We start from the raw sequence: 23,485 nt of genomic DNA, 5'->3' as shown, positions 1-23,485 counted from the left end.
GTCTATTTTTAAGGTCCACGCTGTGAGAATCTTATTCTTAGCTTTCGGCTGCTATTCACTTTTGAAGAAAATTGTATCATTTTTCTGTGGCTAAAATAAATAAATAAATAAATAATAATAATAATAATATCAATGATATTATAATTATCATCCAAACAGGTATAAGGCCCAAGGCCTGTTACGGTCTCAGTGAGTCATTCTCGGTCCACCTTTTTTTGGACGGCCTAAAGATCTCTTCCTCTGGGGACGGTATTGAAGCATGGCTTTTGGAAGTCTATTCCGTTTCATTCGTTGGACATGGTTTTTCTACTGCAGCTGGTACTTATTTATAAACTGTGAGACTGGTTGTAATTGAAGTTATTGCATGATATCCTCATTTCTTTTGTGGTCCAAGCGACTATATCCTAGTGTTGCTCTCTCAAATTTCATTTCACAGACCGTTATTCTGCAGATATCCGTACTTCTCATTGTCCATGCTTCACTTCCGTAACATAGTACAAGTCTGGCTAAGGTTTTATACAAACGTATTCTTGTGTCGCAGTGGGCCTACTAGGGAAGGCTTCATAATTTTGCTGATTATTCCCATTGTTTTATTGTATTTGCAAATTTTAGAAGTTATATCTGTTTCACCAGAAAATGTTAAATTATAGTCAAGATACGTAAACTCATTTACTCTTTTTAATAATTTGTTGTTTAAGCAAATTTTCCTTGCGGCCGTGTATTTCCCACGAAATGCTATGACTTTTGTTTTTTTCAATATTGATTTCCATGTCGTATTTTGCGCTGATCATACTCGTATTTAGATTATGCACTGAATACTGAAGCTCATCTTCATTGCATGCAACTAGGGCTAAATCATCAGCAAAGAGTAGAGAAATGTCCCAAGTTCGGCGAGGAATATGTTGAAAAATATCTCAATAATTAGGCCTATTATGCCAGTTCCAATAAATATTTCCATAAAATTGCGTTTTCGTACTGTGAACGGCCCCAGGGAAACTTATTTTCTGGACGACCTTGGGTATTGCACTCGAGAGGCCAAAATTTGTATAAGCACTTGTTTTGACATTATTAACTTGGTGGAAGAGAAAAAAATAACATTGTTATCTGCCCCCATGAGAATGTTTACTTGTCAGCCCATCCTTCTGATGCTTTGATAGTTCTAATCAAAATGGACCATAATCTATTTCGAATAAATTAATTTGTTTAAATGGAGAGCAAAGCAACGATAAGAGTAGTAATAAAAAGTTTGGGCTCGACTTTTTCATTACCGATTAATTATAAATATCTAACGTTGGATATACCTCAATTTTAAGAAGAAGGAGAATGTGATAAGAGTAGCCTAAACTTTGGGTCTACAATGTGACATAGCGACCATACTTCATTTTCATCCACGTCTTCATTGCGAAATACATCAGACTTTCTGAAATTCTACAAAACAGTACCGATTTAACATGAGTATTTCCTGTTTCGTCCTTTTATTCATCGTTTAATTGTCACGTATGCATTTGTGACCTTGCACTGCGTTCGTCAGTTCATTAAGGTTTTTATCGTATAATTAAAGTCCTAGAACATTTTACTTGTCTAACTCAACCAGGATTTAACTAGCTGAGAGTTCTAATCAAATGTCCCGGTGTTCTGTCTTGCAAGATTATAAGCCAAGGCCAACTTTAATTGAAGAAGCGTCTCTAGAAGAGGTCTTCATTTAGATTCTTAGGTCCCCTCTATCGTTATCATCCTCAAACCAAATGCCGTTACAAACATAGAGTTTTAAGTGAACGACGTGAGTGCGTCTAGCAAGCGAAATACTTGACTGACGGCTCACGCGACTCTCATTTAGTCAAGTTGGGCAAAACAAAATATGGACCAATCCCGGGACCCGGTCCCGGAACAATTTTTCCTTGAAATTATTCAAACCTGCTTTACAGGGAGCTACTACCTGAAACCCATATTTACATAAAATATGTAGTCTACCACTTTAACGATTACACTAATATTTACAATTTACATTATTTACACTATATACACTACAATTAGCTATTTTTATTATTTACACCATAATAAAGAATGTAGACCTACATTTATAAAGTCGGCCTCGGTAGCGCAGTTGGTATAGCGCTGGCCTTATGTGCTCGAGGTTGCGGGTTCGATCCCGGCCCAGGTCGATGGCATTCAAGTGCGCTTAAATGTGACAGTCTCATGTCAGTATATTTACTGGCATGTAAAAAACTTTCTGCGGGACAAAATTCCGGCACACTGGCGACGCTGATATAACCTCAGCAGTTGCGAGCGTCATTAAATAAACCATAATATTAAAAAAAAATTACGTTGATCAAACATTATTTACAATATTAAGCTTATGCAGTGTTGTGTATTGAATGCGAGGTATTTTATTTCGTACTACTATGACCTACTTATTTTGTAAATTGTGTACAATAGTGTAAATAATTTTTGATCATGTATACCTTCACTCTTTATGATAGTATAAATAGTGAAAATAGCGTATTTAGCGTGTATAGTGTAAAGGGTTGTCAGACATAGACTACTTTCAAAAGCTGATGGTCAGAAAGCCTGCTTTTCGCCTCTAGAATACCTTTCTTCAAATCTTACTTTTATGGAATATTTATTTTTAATATATCAATTTTCCTTCATTGTGTTAATCATTAGGCCTACTTCGATCCAAATTGTCTTATTTAACATTAAATTGTATCTATTTAACTTTTTATACATATAACGAAACAAATCTACATTTTATTATTATTATTATTATTATTATTATTATTATTATTATTATTATTATTATTATTATTATTTTCTATAATAACAATAATAATTATAATAATAATAAATAGTAATACGAAATAAATAATAATAACAATAATAATAACAATGTCATTGATAAAATAAATATAAAAACCACTAAGCGAGAGTTAACAAAATTTATATAGGCCTAAGCATAGAGTAATTAGAAAAAAAGAACTCGAAGTCCACTAAAAAAAAATCATTGTGACAGTAACCGCCGTATTGATGATATTATGTTATGCATTATCGAGGTGGGGGAAGGAGGGAGATAAATGAATCCGAAAATATACCTCTTACCATTCTCTTCGAATTTTCTAACATAGCCTACAATCAGAAAAACTTAAGACTGAAAAACAAAATATCTGTGAGTCAGGTATTTCTTATTTCCAGGATAAATACAATATTAATATTAAAATATTATTAATAAAATTTCAGTTATGGGCCTCCCATTAGGTGCTAGAGATATCACAACAAAATATTTAATTCAATGGCGGGGAAAATATAAATTTTGAGAAATCTCTAGAGACAAAGATAGTGACAAGTACAATCCAATGTATCTATGTCGATGCTAAGAAATCGTTTGTAAGGAAACATACAGTTATTATTAAAAAGTCGATCTATTTATATCTTTGTCAATATTTTATCTCTTATCACTCTTTTTAATCTGAAAAAAAGCTTGGTACGAAATTATTGTTTTAATTTTATGTGGTTGAGGGCAATCCCCATTGAGGTTAGATACAGTATATAATAATTACCAACAATCATAATAATAATAAAATAAAACATAGTCATACAAACAATTTTACTTTATTTTTAAACTTAAGAATGTGTAAATTGCTTAGCTCTGGATTATTTTTCAATATTGAATTGTATAATCTTGATCCATAATTCCTATTGTGTCTTAATCCAGTCCAGCTGTTGTAAAGCATTTAGGTTCTGCCAAAAGAGTAGGGAGGGACATTTCTTCTGGTATTATGTCATGTATATCAGTTAGACCTATAACTTCATTCGATTTTTGTGAAAATGAATTAGTAGAAACTTGAAACTACGAGTACAACATTAAACTATTTTTCAACGTAGTCTCCAGCCAAATTAAGACATATTTTGTCGTAGCACTTCATAAGTTTCATAATACCTTCATGATATAATTCTGCCGCCTATGATTTGAGCCATGTCTGAACGCTGAATGACCCTTATTAATTTGTTTATTGTTATTGTGATGCCTCGTTCCAAGAAATCCAACAGCAATAGGCCTACTCCTTTTCTGTCTCAAAAGACAGTGGCCATGAGTTTGACTGCACTTCCTTGTTTTTTGTGTCCCCCACTCCATTGACTGATTTTTGTCTCTGCGAAATTTATAGAGGCTGCGTAAAGTTGACAATGGATTTCTACTACTTCAAATTTTTTTTGCAGGAAGACATCATATTACTGACCGTGTTTCACCGCTGTCGGAATTTCCAATAGCACCACACATTTTGAACGGTCGCTGTAAACTGTACAGTACTAAAGACGATACGATCTTCACTCCACTATAACTGGCTGCATACTAAGTCACACAACATCCCTGAGAAAAAAATGGCGTCGTCACTGACAAAACTCAGCGTGCTACATGAGAAATGAAGTTAGTTTCCAGATAGCCGTTGCATATCTGGAGAATTCTAAATATTTAATTTTGTGGAAGTGCTCCCCGGCTAGATATTCGTAGGGTTTTTTTTGCGTGCCCTAAACCTACGACATTAAACCCTAACTTTTCGTTTCCTTCCGAACAAACCCATGCTATAAAGGCCGATGAGTACTGTATAAACTATGGATGTGACCTCTTTCAGGTTGACATTTGTGGAGATGTCTTTCAGTATGGTAACTCCAAAAATCAGCAGTTCTTCAATATCTACGTTTCTGCAACATATGCACTTTTACTATCAATTACTGAACGTTGTTTCAATCCTCTAAATGTAAATAAATATAAATGTTATGTGTTTTTGTTCCGTGGAATTCAAACTTTTTTTCTAGCAACGAGGTGAATTGGTGTACAAGAGAATGCCATCTCTCTTACAACTGCATTGTAAATCCAACAGTAAAGTTGTTTCAATTTGCATCATAACTAATGTTACGGTGACGTCATCTTAGCAATTCTTTTCACGTTCTATTATTCGATTTCTTTTCTTATGTCATTCATTCACATAACAAACCTTTCAACGTAAATGAACGTATTGTTATGTTGTTAGGAACGTTGTGCTAGTACTTGCAGTATAGAAGCGTAATATCGTCAATACTTTTCAAAATAGACTTATGGCAGGCCTAAATAAACTTCATTAATACATGAATTCATACATGTACACAATTTTTATTCATTCAGACGCAGTCGGACATTTGTCTCATTTAACTTGTTCATTATAAGTTTATAAGATTACCGATTCTATATACTGTACAACAGGGTTATGATGAACAAATTTCATTAAAACACGAATTCGTGGATGTGTTGTTCACATTTTCATGCTTCTAGAGTCAGGAGGAAAGGTATATGGGTCAGGAGATGGTTTTAGAGGTGATAATATTGATGATTCTGAACAAAAAACTTTATATGAACATATGTCCTGTTCTTACGGTTACTGAGAAAACTAATCGAAACAAAGAAGAACGAGTGCAGGTGATAGTAAATTAAAACATTGTTACCTTATGTTCTGTTGAATTGTTTACTTTTCTTTACAGAATATGTTAAAAAAAAAGTCCACCAACAACTTCAACGCACTTTGCACGTCTTGTAGACCAGCTGTTGTGTTGCTGATCTGAGCTGATTCGGACATACCTTTACTTCAGCACAAACATGTAAAATTCGAGCTAGAAGTTCCTCCCTTGTTTCCACTTTTGCTTGTAGATTTCACTCTTAAGCCAACTCCACACAGAGTAATCCAATAGAGTACGGTCGGGTGACCTCAGTGGCCAAAAACGACTCCACCGCGATCGATCCAACGCCCATTGCGCATTGAAATGACCAATAAAGGTAATACTACAACCTAATGCCGGTTTGGTTTTGCGTCCGCATCTGAGTTCTGAGACATGAGACTGACGGCCGTGATTTTCAAACAGTTGTATGTTCGATACTGTTAAGAATAGGGCATATTTCATTTAAACTGTTTTTCTCAGAATCACCAATATTGTCACCTATTACAACATGTACCTTTCCTCCTGACTCACTCTGTATATTCAAACATCTCCCTTGTTTAACTTACTTTAAAAAAAAAGATAATGTTTCAATATATAGAGTTGTGGTAAATAAACTTCATTAATATATGAATTCATACATTGTAGGTACATACAGTACTTTCCTTTCGTCTAGATTTCTCTCTCGCATAACTTGCGAGAAGAATGAAGAATGGATGGAGCGGAGAAAAATTCTCTGTGACTTAGTGGATAAAGCGTCAGCACGTAGAGCTGAAAACCCGGGTTCGAGTCCCGGTGCCGGAGAGAATTTTTCTCCGCTCTACCCATCCTTCATCATATGATAATGCAGAATTCCTGCACGGAAAGTCATATGTACTTCGGTACATCATAATAATATGATATGCGTAAATAATCACTTAGTGATTTAAGACGACGTTCATTCCGTCGGATTCCGGCCACTTAGTCACTCGTAATAAGTGCACCTCTCCACATAGTGTGTTGGAAATTGTGCCACTGTCACACATCTGTGACATAGTACATGAGGGTTGGCCACAAAAGGAAAACCGGTGTGGCTTAGTGGATAAAGCATCAGCACTAGAGCTGAAAATCCAGGTTCGAGTCCCAGTGCCGGAGAGAATTTTTCTCCACTCCACTCATCCTTCATCATAGGCCTAGACTATATTTTGTTTCTTCTTTTTAGCACTCTGACCCCCACCACCAAAATAAGCCACTTCATACTCAACCGTTAGTCACAGCAGATATATAATAAAACATATGAAGGGTTCAGAACCATAGTGGGCCAAGCGCCATTTATTAAAAACGGAGAAAGCAAGGATTACAGTTAAGTGAATACCATAGTTTAATGAAGATTGATATATCATTTAGTTTGAATGTGTATACCTTATATTACTTGCTATATGTTTCCATTGAATTATGGTAATAACTTCATTTTAACCCTTGTTTTCTACGGTTTTATTAAATGGCGCTTGGCCCACTATGGTTCTGAACCCTTCATATGTAGGTACCTTGCGACGACCCTTGTTTGCAGCCAATAGATATTCATGCCAGTCGGAAGCCACCTAAGTGGTTTTATCTGGTGACTGTTAGGACCTTGAGTCATGTCTGTAGTATCTCCGGGCCTGAAAAACCATTCGCAGGGTTCTTCATTCATCTTACCGTGGAGATTGGATGCGTAATATTATTAATATATCTACCTATACAATGTATGTCAGGGAAGATTTTCGTTCAGACTTGCCTGCGAAATTAATAAAAAAAAATGTAAAAACGAGTCTCATATTTTGTTTAGTTTTTTGTGTGGGAGAAAGTGTGTTTAATTATATAGTGAGTAATACAGTTGCCGAAGCAAAAGTGTAACTGCCGAAAGCTGAACAATGGACAGTAAAATGTTACGTAAAAACTCGTCAATCCATTGAAAATCGAGTTAGTGTACTTTAATAATTCAGTGAGGTCGTTGCAAGAGTTTATTGTCTGAAAGGCACGTAATTGTGTCATTAAAAGTCTATGGCGATAAAAAGCGATAAATTCACGCATTTGAATTGGTCGAATGAAGCATTTATTCTCAATACTCCTCGTCTGTGTCAAATGGCAATGGTGTAGTTACGGGGTACTCATTAATACATAATATAATATACCGGTATATATATATTTTTTTTTTCAGAACACAATACGACATGGAGAAGACGGCGTTAACGAATCTGATGTTAACATTAGCAATGACCGTTGTATTCGGCGTTCCTGTGGAAGAGGTCAATTACTGGAATCGGTATGGTGAAAAGAGACTACATGATGCCTTAAACAAGAAGGTAAGCAACATACAATATTATAATGTTTCACTAGCTGTATGCAGCATGTTTGATTAGCGTTTGGTAGGAACTCAACCGAGGTTATTGAAGGGTTGTAGACAAGCAATTTGATATAAGGAACGCAGGGTCTCCGATGAAAAATATCTGAGTTATCAGTTGTTAACATTTTATACTCATATTCCAATATTAAAATGAAATAGAGGTGTGGAATGATGTGCGATGGTTTCGGACCTTATTAGGGATTGCATGAAGCCCAACTGTTATGAAATAATAAACCGCGTTTTCAAAATTTAGGCTTCACAAAATCTGCAAAATTGCCGGCAAATAATGAAACAACACGCCACGCACTCCGTATTTCTTGTACCGTGTGAGTATAATAAAACTGGCCCGGAAAATTTGTAATATTTACATTTATATATATTTGTAGTTATAAGACTGTTTAAGACTGACCTTTGTTAATGAACATCACAGAAGATGCTGGAAATGACCACCGTTGACGTCGATGCTCGCTTCATCAAATTGTGAGACACACGTAGCTGCTCTGCCTGAGGGATAGCAGCAATAGCGTTTTAAATGTTCTGCTGTAGCTCTTCCAGTGTGTGAGGATTATTTGAGTACACCTGACTCTTCAATTTGCCCCAAAGGTAAAAATCACAGGGAGAGAGATCAGGCGATCGAGGTGGCCAGGAGATTGCACTCTACTCATTGTCCTCTCCTCGCGGTTTCCTGCATTGTCAGGGTCATTTCCGCGTCAGTCTTATACATATAAATTCATATATGTCACTTATATTTTCCGCGGGCCAGTTTTATTTTGCCCACCCTGTATAATATACTTATATCTACAGGGAATATCTTTTAACTCTCCCGGAGAATTGGAATTTCCTGGTTGCGGCTGCAGAGCAACTGTCTCCCGCTATGCATGCATCCACTGTTTGCCTGGCAGGCAAGTAATGTACAGTTAATTTTACTTACCGAGCTCATATTTTATGCTCAAAATGTCCCCGTTGACTGCTACACATTGCTGACACCTTCTTATACAATTATTATTAACTTTCACAAGCTCAGCAGCACTGATTGACTCCATTTCAGCTCTTATGTAGTCTTTACAATCATTTATTGAACCTGTTCTTTGAATTTTTAGCCAGGTTTTTTTGTTGTTTTTACACAAGATACTGATCTGTATTTTTAGCTAGATTTTTTTTTAATTGTTTTTACACAAGATACTGGTCTGTTTGGAAATTTCTATCGGAACTTGTGTTGCGTTTTCGCACAAGATTTTCTGTATATTAATTAAGCACAGCTCAGAAACTAAAGAGCATTGGAGAATGCATTCACCCTGTACAGCAGCTAGTCTAGTACTGAGGCTGCCAACCGGGAACTGCGTCATCAGCGTGTTAGTCACAGACTCGCCTGGGAGCAGAAAGCGACAACTCTCTGGTACAGTTAAAAGATATTCCCTGTATAATAACTTATTTATCCACGCTAATGAACTACTAGGTTATTTAGTGTCGATGGAATTTATGATAGCAGGATAGTATTTTGGCAACATTAGGCCGAGGATTCTTCGTGGATTACCTCATATTCGCCTTACGGTTGCTTAAAATTTCGGTAAAAAAGACAGCCACGTAATCTGCCTAAGCTGGAATCGAACCTATATCTGAGTTCAGCTCCAGATCAGCACACACATGCGCTTGCGCCTGAGATACGCCATCGGCTAGGGATGTACAGTACGATTATTTAGTCCTGGCAGTCGCCAGAGATGTGCGCCTGGGTCAGGCGAGTCCATTTAGTTACGCCAAGGGGTGTTTGGGTTATTCACTCATATTGAGATTAAGACAAATGTCTATATGACTTTTTTGCTCAAAATGTTTTCGGAAATAAGCTCTTGTAAGTGACGGTAAATCCTCGTTAATCACTCTGTATAGCCATAGTACTTGATAAAGCGTCGTATAATAAACAAAAAAGAGCTTTATAAGGAAAAGGAGAATTCTCGCGAAAATGGATCAGGTTAGGCTGACACGATTCTATGACGGACACATGAATGACCTAACCAATCCTGTCACGGTATATGACGTGTGTTGTTTGTGGCAGCGTAGTATCTAATCACTATTGTGTAGAACCATTGTGTACTAGAAAAATTGAAGGACAAGACAGTCACGCGAAGAAAACAGTGCTTTATATATCACCATACCTGTACAAGAGACTGATAAGGGCAAAATGTTTACACACACTATTCATTGAAATAACACTATGTAACATGATTTTTGTTTCTGGGTAATGAGTGACATTTTCTAATTGTTTACGGCTAAAAAATATAGAAGGTATGTATTATTCATCTCAAACTTTGATTTTGTGTCCAGGACAATGTTTTTTTTTATTCACCTAATTGGACTGTTAAGATAGGCGATCGAAGTCAGAAAAACAACATGTAAGTTAAAATTAGAAAATATTTGCGCTGAGGTAACTGTACACATAACAACAAAGAGGGTGTCCATCGCTGTGGTGTAACAGCTTGCCTGACCGTGAAACTAGTGGGCCCAAGTTCGAATTCTGGTTGGGACAAGTTACTTTGTTGAGGTTTTTTCCGGGGTTTCTCTCAACCTACCAAGAGCAAATGCTGGATAACTCATTTCGCTGGCATTATCACCTTCATCTCATTCAGACGCTACATAACCATAGCAGTTGATAATGCGTCGTAAAATAACCAATTTAAAAATATGTTAATAATCAGCGATGTATGCAATGGAGGAGGAAAGGAACTGGCCACTCTATGTCATTATCTTCTGGCTCAGTTGCCTAATGAGTGATAACTTTATGGTGCCACTTATGAGATTCAAACCTGTCTTCGGACAGTTGACTGAACAACAACAAACAAATTCTGTGGCTCGAAGGTAAAATTTGATGTCACTTCTTGCAGTTTTTCAGGAGGGCGCATGTAAAGTTTGAACGACCGTATAAAGTCACAGGAATCATGCTTCATAACAACGAGTTAGAGAAAAAAATAGATATATGCATGTTATATTTTGTCACCATAAAGATACCATCAGGATACACAACATACCACAAAATTTCATTTTCGCCAAAAATTCACATAATCTAATCACCTTTTGCCCTGGAACCAGAGAATTATAAACCATAAAATTACAAATACCTATGCAAATTTACAAAGATAAAATCATAAAAGTGTAAAACAATGAATTAAATACCGTATTACTAACTTTAAAGTTATTCTCTCTACTCTTTCTGTTTGTCGTTGAATCTTTCCACTATGTAAATCTTTAGTTATGAAGAACGAGCGTTTTTGATGCCTATTATGAGACTTTTTTCCTTAAATGCATCAAATCTCTTACCCTTTGGAAGTAATAAAACATTCTTTGTAAGAATTTTATTTTTTTATTTCTCGAAATAATAAAATTTCCTTGTGATGATATGTAACGAAACAGAAGTTTGAAGTCCTGTATAAAACTAATAATAATTAATAATTTATTTATTTAACCTGGCAGAGCTAAGGCCAGTAGGCCTTCTCTTCCGCCCAGCCAGTACTCTTAATTCTTATATCAAAATGTCCATGTTCTTGATATTGAAATTAAAACAAATAAAGGGTCACAAGAATTGGCGTGGAGCATCTGTTGCCGGTAATGTTGCTCTATGATCCCATCTGACTTCTCAGAAACTTGCTTTAGTCTCAAAAGTTAATTGGAAGTGTAAAAACAAACTTCTTACTTATTTATTCCCAATATTCAGCACATGTGTAAATTACCATGGGAATTTAATATACCAACACAAGCTTTTTTAAATTTTAACTGAATTGAACATTTGCCAGCAGTATTTTTAAACGTCGCACTTCTTAACAGTAGAACTATAAATAAATTTATGAACTAGATATAAGCAATGTTGAATATAAATTATAATATAGATTCCTTTCTTGTTTGAAAATACAGTAGTATCTTATACACAAGGTGCAAATTAAGATTTCTGATGGGGGGGGGGGGGGATGGAATCCTAGATAGAGAATAATATACATAAAATTATTATTATCCTCATTCGATACGGCTCAACACTTGGTCACACAGAGTTTCTTGTCTTGCATCTTGATTGTAATAATAATTATTATATTCATGAGATGTGTAAGATCATCATCATCATCATCATCATCATCATCATCATCATCATCATTAGCTATCAGGGTTTAGGCCATTTGGCCTGTTCTGTCTCAGGTGAATAGCTGGTCTCTCCATCACTTCTTCGGGCATCCACGATCTCTGTATCCAAGGGGTCTGTAATTTAATAATCTCCAGGGTAGTCTATCATTTGGCATCCGTAGAACATGCTCATGCCAGATGTTTAAGATAAGATGTGTAATTCCTAAGTTATTGCTTGATGTTAGTTTGCTGGTGATAATACATCAATATTATAAAGTATACTCTTGTATTAAAACAATTACATTTTGTTAAGGGAGGACAGAAGTTATTCCTGGCAGGGATGTTAATATGAATTTATGAGAAGGGGATAACTTTCCAGCAAGGGGGGGGGTCCCTCCCATCCCCCCCCCACGTTAACGCACCCTAAAGACGTATTTAAAAAGTGATGAAAATATCTTTGTTTTGAATTTGTTTTATTCATAACAGACTACTTAATAGATCCTTAATAGTTTGATAATGTTTTGTATATATACAGTATACGGTATATTTAAAATAGTGAATGTAGTGTTATTTTGAGTTAATTGTTTTATTCTTAATACTATACCGTATTTGAGTAGCTGTTACTTTATAACTCATGGTCGTTTCTCAGTGGGGTTTAATTATGTCTTCTCTTTGCCCATGAGGAGAAAAATATCTTGATATACTGCTAGTTCAATTTATCCTGTTATGTGAAGCTTGTCTTGACAATGTCATTCACATTGTAGTGTAGTGTATAAAAAAAAACTATTATACGATTCTTGCATCTCATATTTTTTATGTTTGTGCTTACGTTTTACAGCCTAATACTGAACTTCTTTAAATCCTGACGAACGTTACTTAAAACAAAGATGCTATATAGGAAGAATATCCTTTCCCTTCAGTTAAATCTAAATTCTCTACCTCACTTCCTCAGGACATTGTTGGCCATGCAAAGAATGTTATCATCTTTATTGGTGATGGCATGGGAATGTCCACCATCACAGCTGCACGCATCTACAAGGGTCAGCTCTCAGGAAACAATGGAGAAGAATACCAACTTGTCTATGAGAAATTTCCAAACATCGGACTCTCAAAAACATACAACGTGGACAAACAGGTATTTTAAAGTTAACAATCTTACTGATAGCTTATATTGTTCTTTTGATAATTGCTTGGTTATATAGATACATATAAAAATATTCAACTGTTACTAAACAGTGTGTATCATTCTTCAGTGTTCATTTAAGTTGTTCATAAATTACTTTCTCTCAAGATGAACAGGACTCAAAATATAAAAATAATGAGAATTCTGTAAGACGACCATATGGAGTTTCTGGATGAAAAAATTGCCTAAAATATTGTAATATCATGTTCTGTAAAATACGAGGATTTTTAGAGTATAAAAAATATTAATTTTTGGAAAATAAGGCAAAGTAATGATACAATATTAACCTTAAATGTCACTTAGATATTCCCTTATCTAACCCACTTTAACTTGCCACAGTCCTCAGCCTCCTGTTTCTTAACTATCGCTGCATATGCCCACGTCATGCAGAATAGTTCAAGATGAACAGGATTCCGAAAAATAAAAACTATGAATTAGACTACTTTTTCACAAATATTTTGAAACACTTCTTAATTTAAGTAATTATTATACTGTATCCACAGTGATTACTTCAGATTTAGAATATGACATGAACGTCCACACTTGCAGAGTAACAGTTAGCGCATTTGGCAGCGAAACCAGGTGGCCCAGATTTGAATTCCGGTCGGGGCTAGTTACCTGGTTAAGGTTTTTTCCGGGGTTTTCCCTCAACCCAATATGAGCAAATGCTGGGTAACTATCGCTGCTGGACCCTGGACTCATTTCACCGGCATTATCACCTTCATCTCATTCAGATGCTAAATAATCTAAGATGTTGATACAGCAGCGTAAAATAACCTACTAAAAATTGGCCTGGACTTCGTAATATCTTGGATAGACCTTCTCATCTAAATACAGTGTTATAAATGATCTTTCCAATTACAAACTTGAATAACTATCGTTAGGAGACACTTAGAAACATGATATTGGTATCAATGGAAAGAAAAACTGAAATATTTTTTGTTATCGATTCGGTTAAATCACATGTGCTACTCTTATGTCAGCAAAAAATTAGAAAACATGAAATTGGTATCAACAGAAACAGAAACTCCAATTTTTTAATTTTTTCACTGGAAAACATGAAACAGAAAGAGAAACATTTGGTTCACAACCGTAAGTAAGTTGCATATGCTCGATGTGAGCTCCTTCTGTCACACGACACACATCAAGTCTGTAGTCAATTTCCTGCTGTACACCTTGTAGCATTGGACCATCCACCAGTGCAATGGCCTCTGTGATGCGGACACAAAGATCCTACATGGTAGGTGGTAATGGTGGCTGATACACTTGTTGTTTTATAAAACCCCACAGAAAAAAATCACAAGAAGTGAGGTCGGGGGAACGTGGAGGCCAATGCAAACATTCTAAATCTTCACGGCCGGCATGTCCAATCCATCTCCTTGGAAGTCGTGTATTCAGTTCGTTTCTGACATCTAAATGGTAAATGGGTGGTGCCCCATCCTGCTGAAAAATGAAACCTTCGATACCCTGTTCCAGTTCTGGAAGAAGCCATAACTGTAAGATGTCTAGGTACGAATTACCTGTGACGTCGCCTCGACAAAAAAGAAAGGGCCATACACCTTTTCACGGCTTATAGCACAAAACACATTCACTTTGGGGAAGTCGAGTACATGTTCCACATAATTGTGAAGGATTTTCCAAAGCCCATATCCAGACATTGTGTTTGTGCACTTTTCCTGACAGATGGAAAGTGGTTTCGTCACTAAACACCAATGATTCGATGAAACCTTCAGTTTCCATTCTGAGTTGTATCTCCTCACAGAAAGACCATCACTTGGCTTTGTCGTCTGGTTTCAGAGCCTGCAACAATTGCAGACAGTATGAATGGAACTTCAAACGTTTCCGTAAAATCTTCCACACAGTTTGTTGGGGGATGTTTAATTCTCTTTTGGCTTTTACGGTGGATTTCTGTGGACTTCGTGTGAAACTCTCTCTCACACGCTCCACATTTGCCTCACTTAATGATGGACGAACAGTTGACTTCCGCTTACAGATGCATTCCCTCGTTTTGAAGTCAGCATACCACTTACGGATACTTGGCCCACTGGGTGGATCAACACCTAATTTTATTCTAAAATTGCGTTGTACAGTGACAACAGACTGGGATGTGTGAAAATCTAGCACACAAAATGTCCTACTGTCTTCATTTGCAGCCATTTTTGTGTTATATCGTCTCCTAGTAACGAAATTAATAAATATGGGACAGGTTCACCAACATAACAGAAAATATTTGAGTTTCTCTTTCCATTGATACAAATATCATCCTTCTAAGTGTCTCCTAACGATAGTTATTCAAGTTTGTAATCGGTCATTTATAGTAACACTGTATATGTACTGTTGACTATGAATTACAGAAAACTGTACTGCATCTAATATACTGAAGTTAAATCAGATGCCATGAAAAATCTACCCATAGCGGTAGAGGTTGAACTATAAGTCATTTTCTTTTCTTCTTAATATTGGTAGTAACACTTTCTCTTATTTTTCTTTATTTAAATAATTATTACATTTTAATAAAAATGTTAAGCAGTCTTGATACTTCATTATTATTATTATTATTATTATTATTATTATTATTATTATTATTATTATTATTACTATTATTATTATTATTATTATTATTATTACTATTATTATTATTATTATTACTATTATTATTATTACTACTATTATTATTATTATTATTATTATTATTATTATAATTATTATTATCATTACTATTATTATCATTACTACTATCATTATTATTGTTATTATTATTATTATTATTATTATTATTATTATTATTATTATTATTATTATTATTATTATTATTATTATTGAAAGAACATTATTTCTAGCCTTATGACTGGAACCTTAGCTTCGCAAAGTTTTTTAAATGAATGCTCAATTTACAGTTTAAAAAATAAGAAATCTACTCACTGTCTAGCCGTGGCCTATCAATTGCTCGATATGGTGTGATAAAGTGTTGCTAAGTTCCAGTCCTCTTAATTTCATTAACGCTGTGCTATTATTCAGAACCTCAACAATACTCACTGCAGAATCAATCATTTCAGAGACATGCCACAAGAGTATTATAAATTAGATATGAATGCTATAATGCAATGAAGTAGTATTGATAATGCCGACAGTGTCATTGTCAACTGTAATCTCACTAGAGGTTTTGATTTATCAAGAGAAAATCAAAACTCGAGCGGAATTTAATTAACTATTACACGATTAGAAGAAAGTATATAATGATTAGGAGAAATAAAGAAAATGTACGATAAATATTAATTGACTTACCGGTACTAAGATTCTATTTCACTAATGTTAGCTATATCAAAACGTTTGAATGGAGCCGCTAATTTCAGTTGACTATATATGCTGTAAACAAATGACGATCACAAAGCATGTGTTATAGTGTACCATAAAGAATTTACAATTTGAAATGTTGGCAAACAAAGAAACAAATGATAGGGAGATGATAAAAACAGAAGAAAGTACGGTACATAAAGATGAGAAGAAATAAAGTATAGTAGCTACTCTAATATAATAAAATAGGTATTAATTGACTTACTAAAATTCTATTTCACTAATGTTATCTTCACCAAAACGTTTGAATGGATCCACCATTTTCAGTTCACTTTCTATGCGGGAAACAAATGACGATCGCAAAGCATGTTTTATAGTACCGTAAAGAATTTGCATTTTGAGATGTTAGCAAAAAAAAAGAAACAAATGCTAACGAAATGATAAAAACAAACAAATGCTAGGGAAGTGATAAAAACAAGCAATTGCTAGGCAAGTGATAAAATTGCAGGGATAAACAGCCACGATTGGTTGACGCACGTCCTTTCGTTCCGTTTTATTGGTCAAAAGTAGTATGACGTAGTAAAAATGTAATAGAATAAAATTTTGAATGGTTTCATTCACTCCTTATTGAAAAATGTATTGAAATATCGTATATAGGCCTATTAATACCAGTTAAAATGATCTGAAATGGGTAATAACCATTTCTTACTAGCCGGAATAGAAAGGTTCCTGAAATTCAGAAACCAGAATACCATTCTGGTATGCTCTGGTCCATTTTGAGCCCTGGCTGTACTGAATTGAAAAAAAAAAGAGAGAGAGAGAGAGAGAGAGAGAGAGGGAGAGGGAGAGAGGGAGAGAGGGAGAGAGGGAGAGAGAGTGTGTGTGTGTTTTTTTTATCCATCTTCAGCTGGTATTAGTGCCTAATTTTACTGTTGAATTCCGAAGATAACAGGTATCATGTACCGGTATTATTTTTAGGTTCCAGATTCAGCAGGAACTGCTACAGCCATGTTTACTGGAGTGAAATCTAATTATTACATGCTGGGTCTAGACTCAAATGCTCAGTACGGAGTGTGTGACAACCAGAGAAATAAAAGAAGCAGACTGGATTCCATTATGAAGTGGGCGCAAGTAGCTGGCAAGGACACGGGGGTTGTAACTACTACCAGAGTTACACATGCAACTCCTGCGGCTCTCTATGCTCACAGTAACCACAGAGATTGGGAATGTGATTCTGAAATACCATTGAAGTACAGGGACTGCATCAAAGATATTGCCAGACAGCTCGTAGAGGATGAACCTGCTAAGTAAGTATACTGTGTTGTTTGAGTTTGCCTCAATTAAAATCTGATCTGTAAAGATTGGCATACTTGCATGAAATATATGTGAAAAAAGTGACGAAGCTTTAAGGCAATGTGCTACATACTGAAAATAGTCGAATTTTGACAAATTTTACCATCTTTTTTATTTTCGCGCTAAAAAATATACGGTTTCATGAAAATTTTATGTCAATATCTTAATTATAAATACTACCTAATACTTTTGTATAATTGGTAAAAGTTGTGTTAATGTACGAGTTATGTGTAACTAAAACTTTAAATTCAATTAACTTAAAAAATACATTTTCTACGTTTTCAACCACAAGTATTCATTTTATTTCTCAGTGGTTAAAGCTAGAGTTGATGAAACTTGGCATATTTATTCATTAATATCTCTGTTGTAAAATGGAGCATTTGATTGGCTGTATTCAGCATAGTTTTATTGCTAGAGAATTGTACGTAAAACAGTATTATTTTATTAATGTTTGAACATTGAAGAAATTATATATATATATATATATATATATATATATATATATATATATAATTTTTTTTGCAAATGAACAAATTAGAGTAGGGCATTACTAACACTCCATTACACAATATACAGTGTTACCTTTAAGAAAAAATTATATTAAAAAATATAATAATTCTCTTAGAAATAGGATTTTCACTAAGAAAAAAAAATAAGTTAAATTTTTTAAGAAGTGTTCAGGAGAAAATATTGAAATGTATAATGTGTGGTTATGATATTCATATGCATATTCAGTAAAAATTTCAACACTCTAGCTAAAAAATTGTGGATTTTAGAAATTTCAGTAGCTCATCGTCTTAAATTAAATTTATTATATTCGTTTGTCACTGAATCTCAACTAGTTTCACTTAAAAAAATAACGCTCATTTTCCCGATATTATTTGAGAAACAGAAGAATATTTTATTGCTGTATGGAGTAAAAAATTTGGAGAGTTCAACATCTTTCAGTACCGGTATTTAGGAACACAGATGTCTCATATGAAAGTGTAATAAAAGAATCCCATGTCTGAATTCAGAAAGGAAAGGGATGTTATTATTCATTACTACATACCTATCCCAAAAAGTAGGATTATCTATTTCAAGAAAGTTAGACATACTTACTTACAAATATAATGTATTTCTATAATTCTATAGGCCTATGCATACGAATTTAAAAATAAAACATTTTCAAAAGTCAGATTTTGAGGAAATTATATTAGTAATTCGATTGTAATCCAGTCAGATTCGATTGAAGGAAATTGAATACCAGTAATAAATAAACTTGTCGTTTTTATCAGTATTTTATCAGCTTCCCCCAATCTTTCCTATTTTCTGCCTTCCTCTTTGTTTCCTCATATGATCCATATAATCTTAATGTCGTCTATCATCTGATATCTTCTTCTACCCCGAACTCTTCTCCTGTTCGCCATTCCTTCTAGTGTATCCTTCAGTAGGCAGTTTCTTCTCTGTTAGTGACCCAACCAATTCCTTTTCCTCTTTCTGATTAGTTTCTGCATCATTCTTTCTTCACCCACTCTTTCCAACAGCTTCATTTCTTATTCTGTATGTCCACTTCACACATTCCATTCGTCTCCATATCCACATTTCAAATGCTTCTATTCGCTTCTCTTCACTTCGTACTAATGTCCATGTTTCTGCCTCCATACAATACCACACTCCATACAAAGCACTTCACTAGTCTCTTCCTTAGTTCTTTTTACAGAGATCCGCAGAAGATGCTCCTTTTTTTCTATTAAAAGCTTCCTTTGCCATTGCTATTCTCCTTTTGACTTCTTGGCAGCAGCTCATGTTACTGCTTATAGTACATCCCAAGTTTATGAAGCTGAGCACAAGCATGTAAAATGCAAACGATAAGTTCCTCCCTTGTTTCCATTTTGCGCTTGTAGACTTTGCTCTTAAGCGAACTCCACACACACACACACACAGTAATCCAATGGAGTAAGGTCGGGTGACCTCAGTGGCCAAGAAATGGCTCCACCACAGTCGGTTCAACGCCCAGGATACGTTTCATTGATCCTATTACAACCTAATGTCGTTTTGGTTGTGTCCGTATGCGAGTGCTGATGAAGGACATGAGACTGACGCACGTGATTTTCAAACAGGTGTATGTCAGATACTGTTAAGAACAGGACATATGTTCATATAACCTTTTTTGCTCAGAATTATCAATATTATCACCCCTCACACCATGTAGGCCTACCTTCCCTCCTGACTCATCCTGTATATGGTGTGAATTTAGAAAATTTGTTCTAAATTTTTTTAAATTATTAAAAGCAGTTTCTTAACAAGTTTCCAACTACATTATGAAATTAACAGCCATAACTACGTAGTAATAAAGATGATGATGATGATGATGATGATGATGATGATGATGATGATGATGATGATGATGATGATACTCCGATACTCCGATACTCCGATTAGAAGTTCTGACCCCTTTCTTTTGTTACATTAGGAACTTCAAAGTAATATTAGGCGGAGGACAGAAGCAACTTGGCATTCCTGTTGAGCCCAATGATGATGACTCATGCAATCGAACTGACGGAAGGAATCTCTTGCATACCTGGATGGAAGGGAGACAGAATTCCTTGTTTGTTAACAACACTGGAGATCTTATGAATGCTAATGTTGACAAGGTAAAAATCAACATTTCTTAACTCATTGGTAAATACCGGTACTTACTATTTCCTAATTTCATTATGATGTAGATTTTCGTCTTCATTGCAGTGACAGAATTATTTAATTATCTGCAGTAATTTTACAGTTGGAATTTAAGAAAATTAAACGTTGAGTTTAAATTTTATTTAAATTTTATGTCCATTACACAAATTTCAATTGTTGTCTGTGACATGGACAAAATCAGGTCACTTTTACTAAATCGACTCTTCTGAACACGAAAATGATAATAAAAATGTCGTAGGACGTCAAATGTTTGTGTTATAGAGGTGTAGTTGATTTCGCCCAAAAACACACAATTATGTTTTATTTTACATGTCCTACTGATATTAACATTCATGTAATTATTTTACTAAGCAATATAAGTAAGAGAATACGTGAATTTTAGAGAAAAAAATAACAGAGAGCTCTGAATTTATGCTGATAAGTATTAAAAGGTATCTATAAATTTCCATTTTATTTAGTAAAAATCGCTAGTTTTGTAATAACTTATTAAACCTTAATTTAATTCTATAAATTATTTCAAATTATGACTAAAAAGAAGAGTATTTTCTAAGGAAACACCGTTACAAACCTGTTTGCCAGTAAACTGATGTATACAATGTACATTATTTTTTATCTCGTATAAATTGGAACATTTACAGTTACTTTTCCCTCTTGTGGATCATGCTCTAACCAGAAACCAGTATTAGTCGCAATCATGTGGGAACATCTTCCTTGATAAATCTACTACATTTTTTTAATATCTTGATGGAATCTCTCTCGTTCGTCGCTCATAGCTCCCAAGTTTTGGAGAAAAAATCGAGGTGGGAATGGAGGAAATGTATTTTAGTGACATTCGACATCCTAATTGTTGATATCTGACTAATTGTTGATAATTTTCAGCTTTCTTATTGTCAAGAAAATTATTAACCACTGCAAGAAAGGCTGTCTTTCTGTGCACCAGAATCTATTGTTCTGTAAACATACATAACTACATAAATGAAACCATGCCTCATCAAAGAAAATGATTAAATGTGGATCAACAATAATGTCAACAATGTTTTGTAAAACCCAATTATAGAAATTCACCCGACTTTCGTTGTCATGCGGCTGTAATTCTTGGACCAGAGTGACACTGTAAGGTTTCAATTTTAAAATTTTAGTAGCTGTATGAACTGAAGTTTTTGATATACCTACGACGTAAAGATTTAATAGGAGAACGTTCAAGTGATACATCAATATCATCAAGTTTTGTCTCTGTAAGAACCCTTCGTTTTGGCGTATGAATTGTAGAGTTCAGCGATCCTGTTTCTCTTAATCTAATGACAAGGTTTCGAACTGTACCTCTATGTGGAGGTCGAATATCGGGGAATTTCTCTACAAATTGCCTACACACTTGTCGGCATGAATCTGTTTTGATATAAGCTTCATACATAATATTCGCTGTTATAGAGTAAACTTTTCAGCCAGCATTTCAATTATCTAAACAACTAATTTAATGCACAGCACACAAACTTCAAAAGTATTTGAAAGAAGTACACAAACATACACGTCTTATATCACTAACCTCTCAGATTGTACTAAGCTATGACAATGACTGGTAACATACAGGCATGTGCAGCCTTGAAACAAGAAGCAATCAGCAGTTCTTCGGATTAAGTGTGTCGCGAACGCAATGTACCTCTATAATTTTTGGAATTTGTTTATCCCTCTCTCTAAAGATTGTAGGTTTAATTTGTAATTCAGTAAATACAAAAATATTCTTTGTTCTTAACTTCTATGATAAAATGTCTAGCTTTCATTAATCAGGTATTCTTGTTGTACTTTAATTTTTATTGTAATTGTAATTGTAAATTTAATATTAATTGTAATCTTATTGTTCATGTTATAGTAGTAATCCCCTGGTAGAGGGGCAGAGAAGGCCTGACGGCCTTATCTCTACCAGGTTAAATAAATAAATACTACTAATACTACTACTACTAAAGATTTAGATTGAATTTAATTTTAATACCGTATACAATATAAAATTTAGACAGGTAAAAAGTAGGCCTATTCATATTTTATGTAGTATGCCTACATCACACTCATTATATTCAATGAACTACGGTATAAATTTAATATTAGGCTATATTACACAATAAATTTAATTACAGTTGGACTACTTGATGGGGATATTCAGTCCTGGTCACATGCCCTACGCCCTGGAGCGAGATCATGGTCCAAATGGATCTCCATCCTTGCAGAACATGACAGCTCAAGCAATCAAAATGCTGTCAAAAAGCTCCACGGGTTTTGTGCTTATGGTGGAAGGAGGACGCATAGATCATGCCCATCATGCCAATTATGCGAAAATGGCTCTTCACGAGGCATCAGAGCTGGCTGATGCCGTGGATTACGCAGTGGCAAACACTAACCCCAGAGAGACACTCATCATCGTCACCGCTGATCACTCACATGCCTTCACCATGAATGGATATCCAAATCGTGGCAATGATATCTTAGGTATAGTATTGACATATTTTTAGTTGGTTATTTAACTACGTTTTATCAACTACTACAGTGATGAATATTGAAGCCTGTAAAGGTTGAAGCATATGGCAGGCAGACTGCACTGCACATGTGTTAACCTTTTTCCCCTAAAGGAATGCATTAAAAGAGGAGTAGCAGCAGCAGTGCAAAGGTTGTCCATGCATAGATTAAATAGAGCAGTGATGTATAGAACCAGGAGTAGAAATACTGTGCTTAATATATCGTCGTGTGAATGCAAGAACTAGGTAACTTGATTTTTCATATTTTGTGACATTGCCTATTTACTTATTTATTGCACTAAGGAATATGTCTTGTTTTCATTTACCTATTTGTTATATTGGAAAATAGATGTTGCTGGTATCGTTCGATCAGTTACCAAGTTCTTGCATTACATTTTGTGCGATTTTTGCTATGCTATAAAAGAGGTAACTAAAAAACGCAAATTTCGAGTTACCTAGTTCTAGCATTCACACGACGATATGGAAAACATTGCATTATTAAGAAATGAAGTATTCAGAGACACTAAATGGAAATGATTTAAC

General features: G+C 34.8%; 1 protein-coding gene across 4 annotated transcripts in view; it reads left to right on the top strand.

The window, feature by feature from the left end:
- LOC138697945 (alkaline phosphatase 4-like) overlaps positions 1 to 23,485 on the top strand; it is a 120,956-nt gene that overhangs the window by 84,202 nt on the left and 13,269 nt on the right. For 3 of the 4 annotated variants that reach the window (XM_069823571.1, XM_069823563.1, XM_069823578.1), the window contains exons 2-6: positions 7,640 to 7,784; positions 12,879 to 13,061; positions 17,382 to 17,710; positions 20,212 to 20,392; positions 22,568 to 22,916. In XM_069823571.1, coding sequence (XP_069679672.1) covers positions 7,653 to 7,784; positions 12,879 to 13,061; positions 17,382 to 17,710; positions 20,212 to 20,392; positions 22,568 to 22,916 — 1,174 coding nt within the window. In that variant the 5' untranslated portion in view covers positions 7,640 to 7,652. Of the gene's footprint in view, positions 1 to 7,639; positions 7,785 to 12,764; positions 13,062 to 17,381; positions 17,711 to 20,211; positions 20,393 to 22,567; positions 22,917 to 23,485 lie in introns of those variants that run through there. The other variant, XM_069823588.1, reaches the window with a different exon arrangement.

The sequence above is a fragment of the Periplaneta americana genome, chromosome 1, assembly GCF_040183065.1.
Source record: "Periplaneta americana isolate PAMFEO1 chromosome 1, P.americana_PAMFEO1_priV1, whole genome shotgun sequence".
NCBI lineage: Eukaryota > Metazoa > Arthropoda > Insecta > Blattodea > Blattidae > Periplaneta > Periplaneta americana.
Note: the sequence above shows the minus strand (reverse complement) of the source record. Positions and strands in the feature narration are given on the sequence as shown.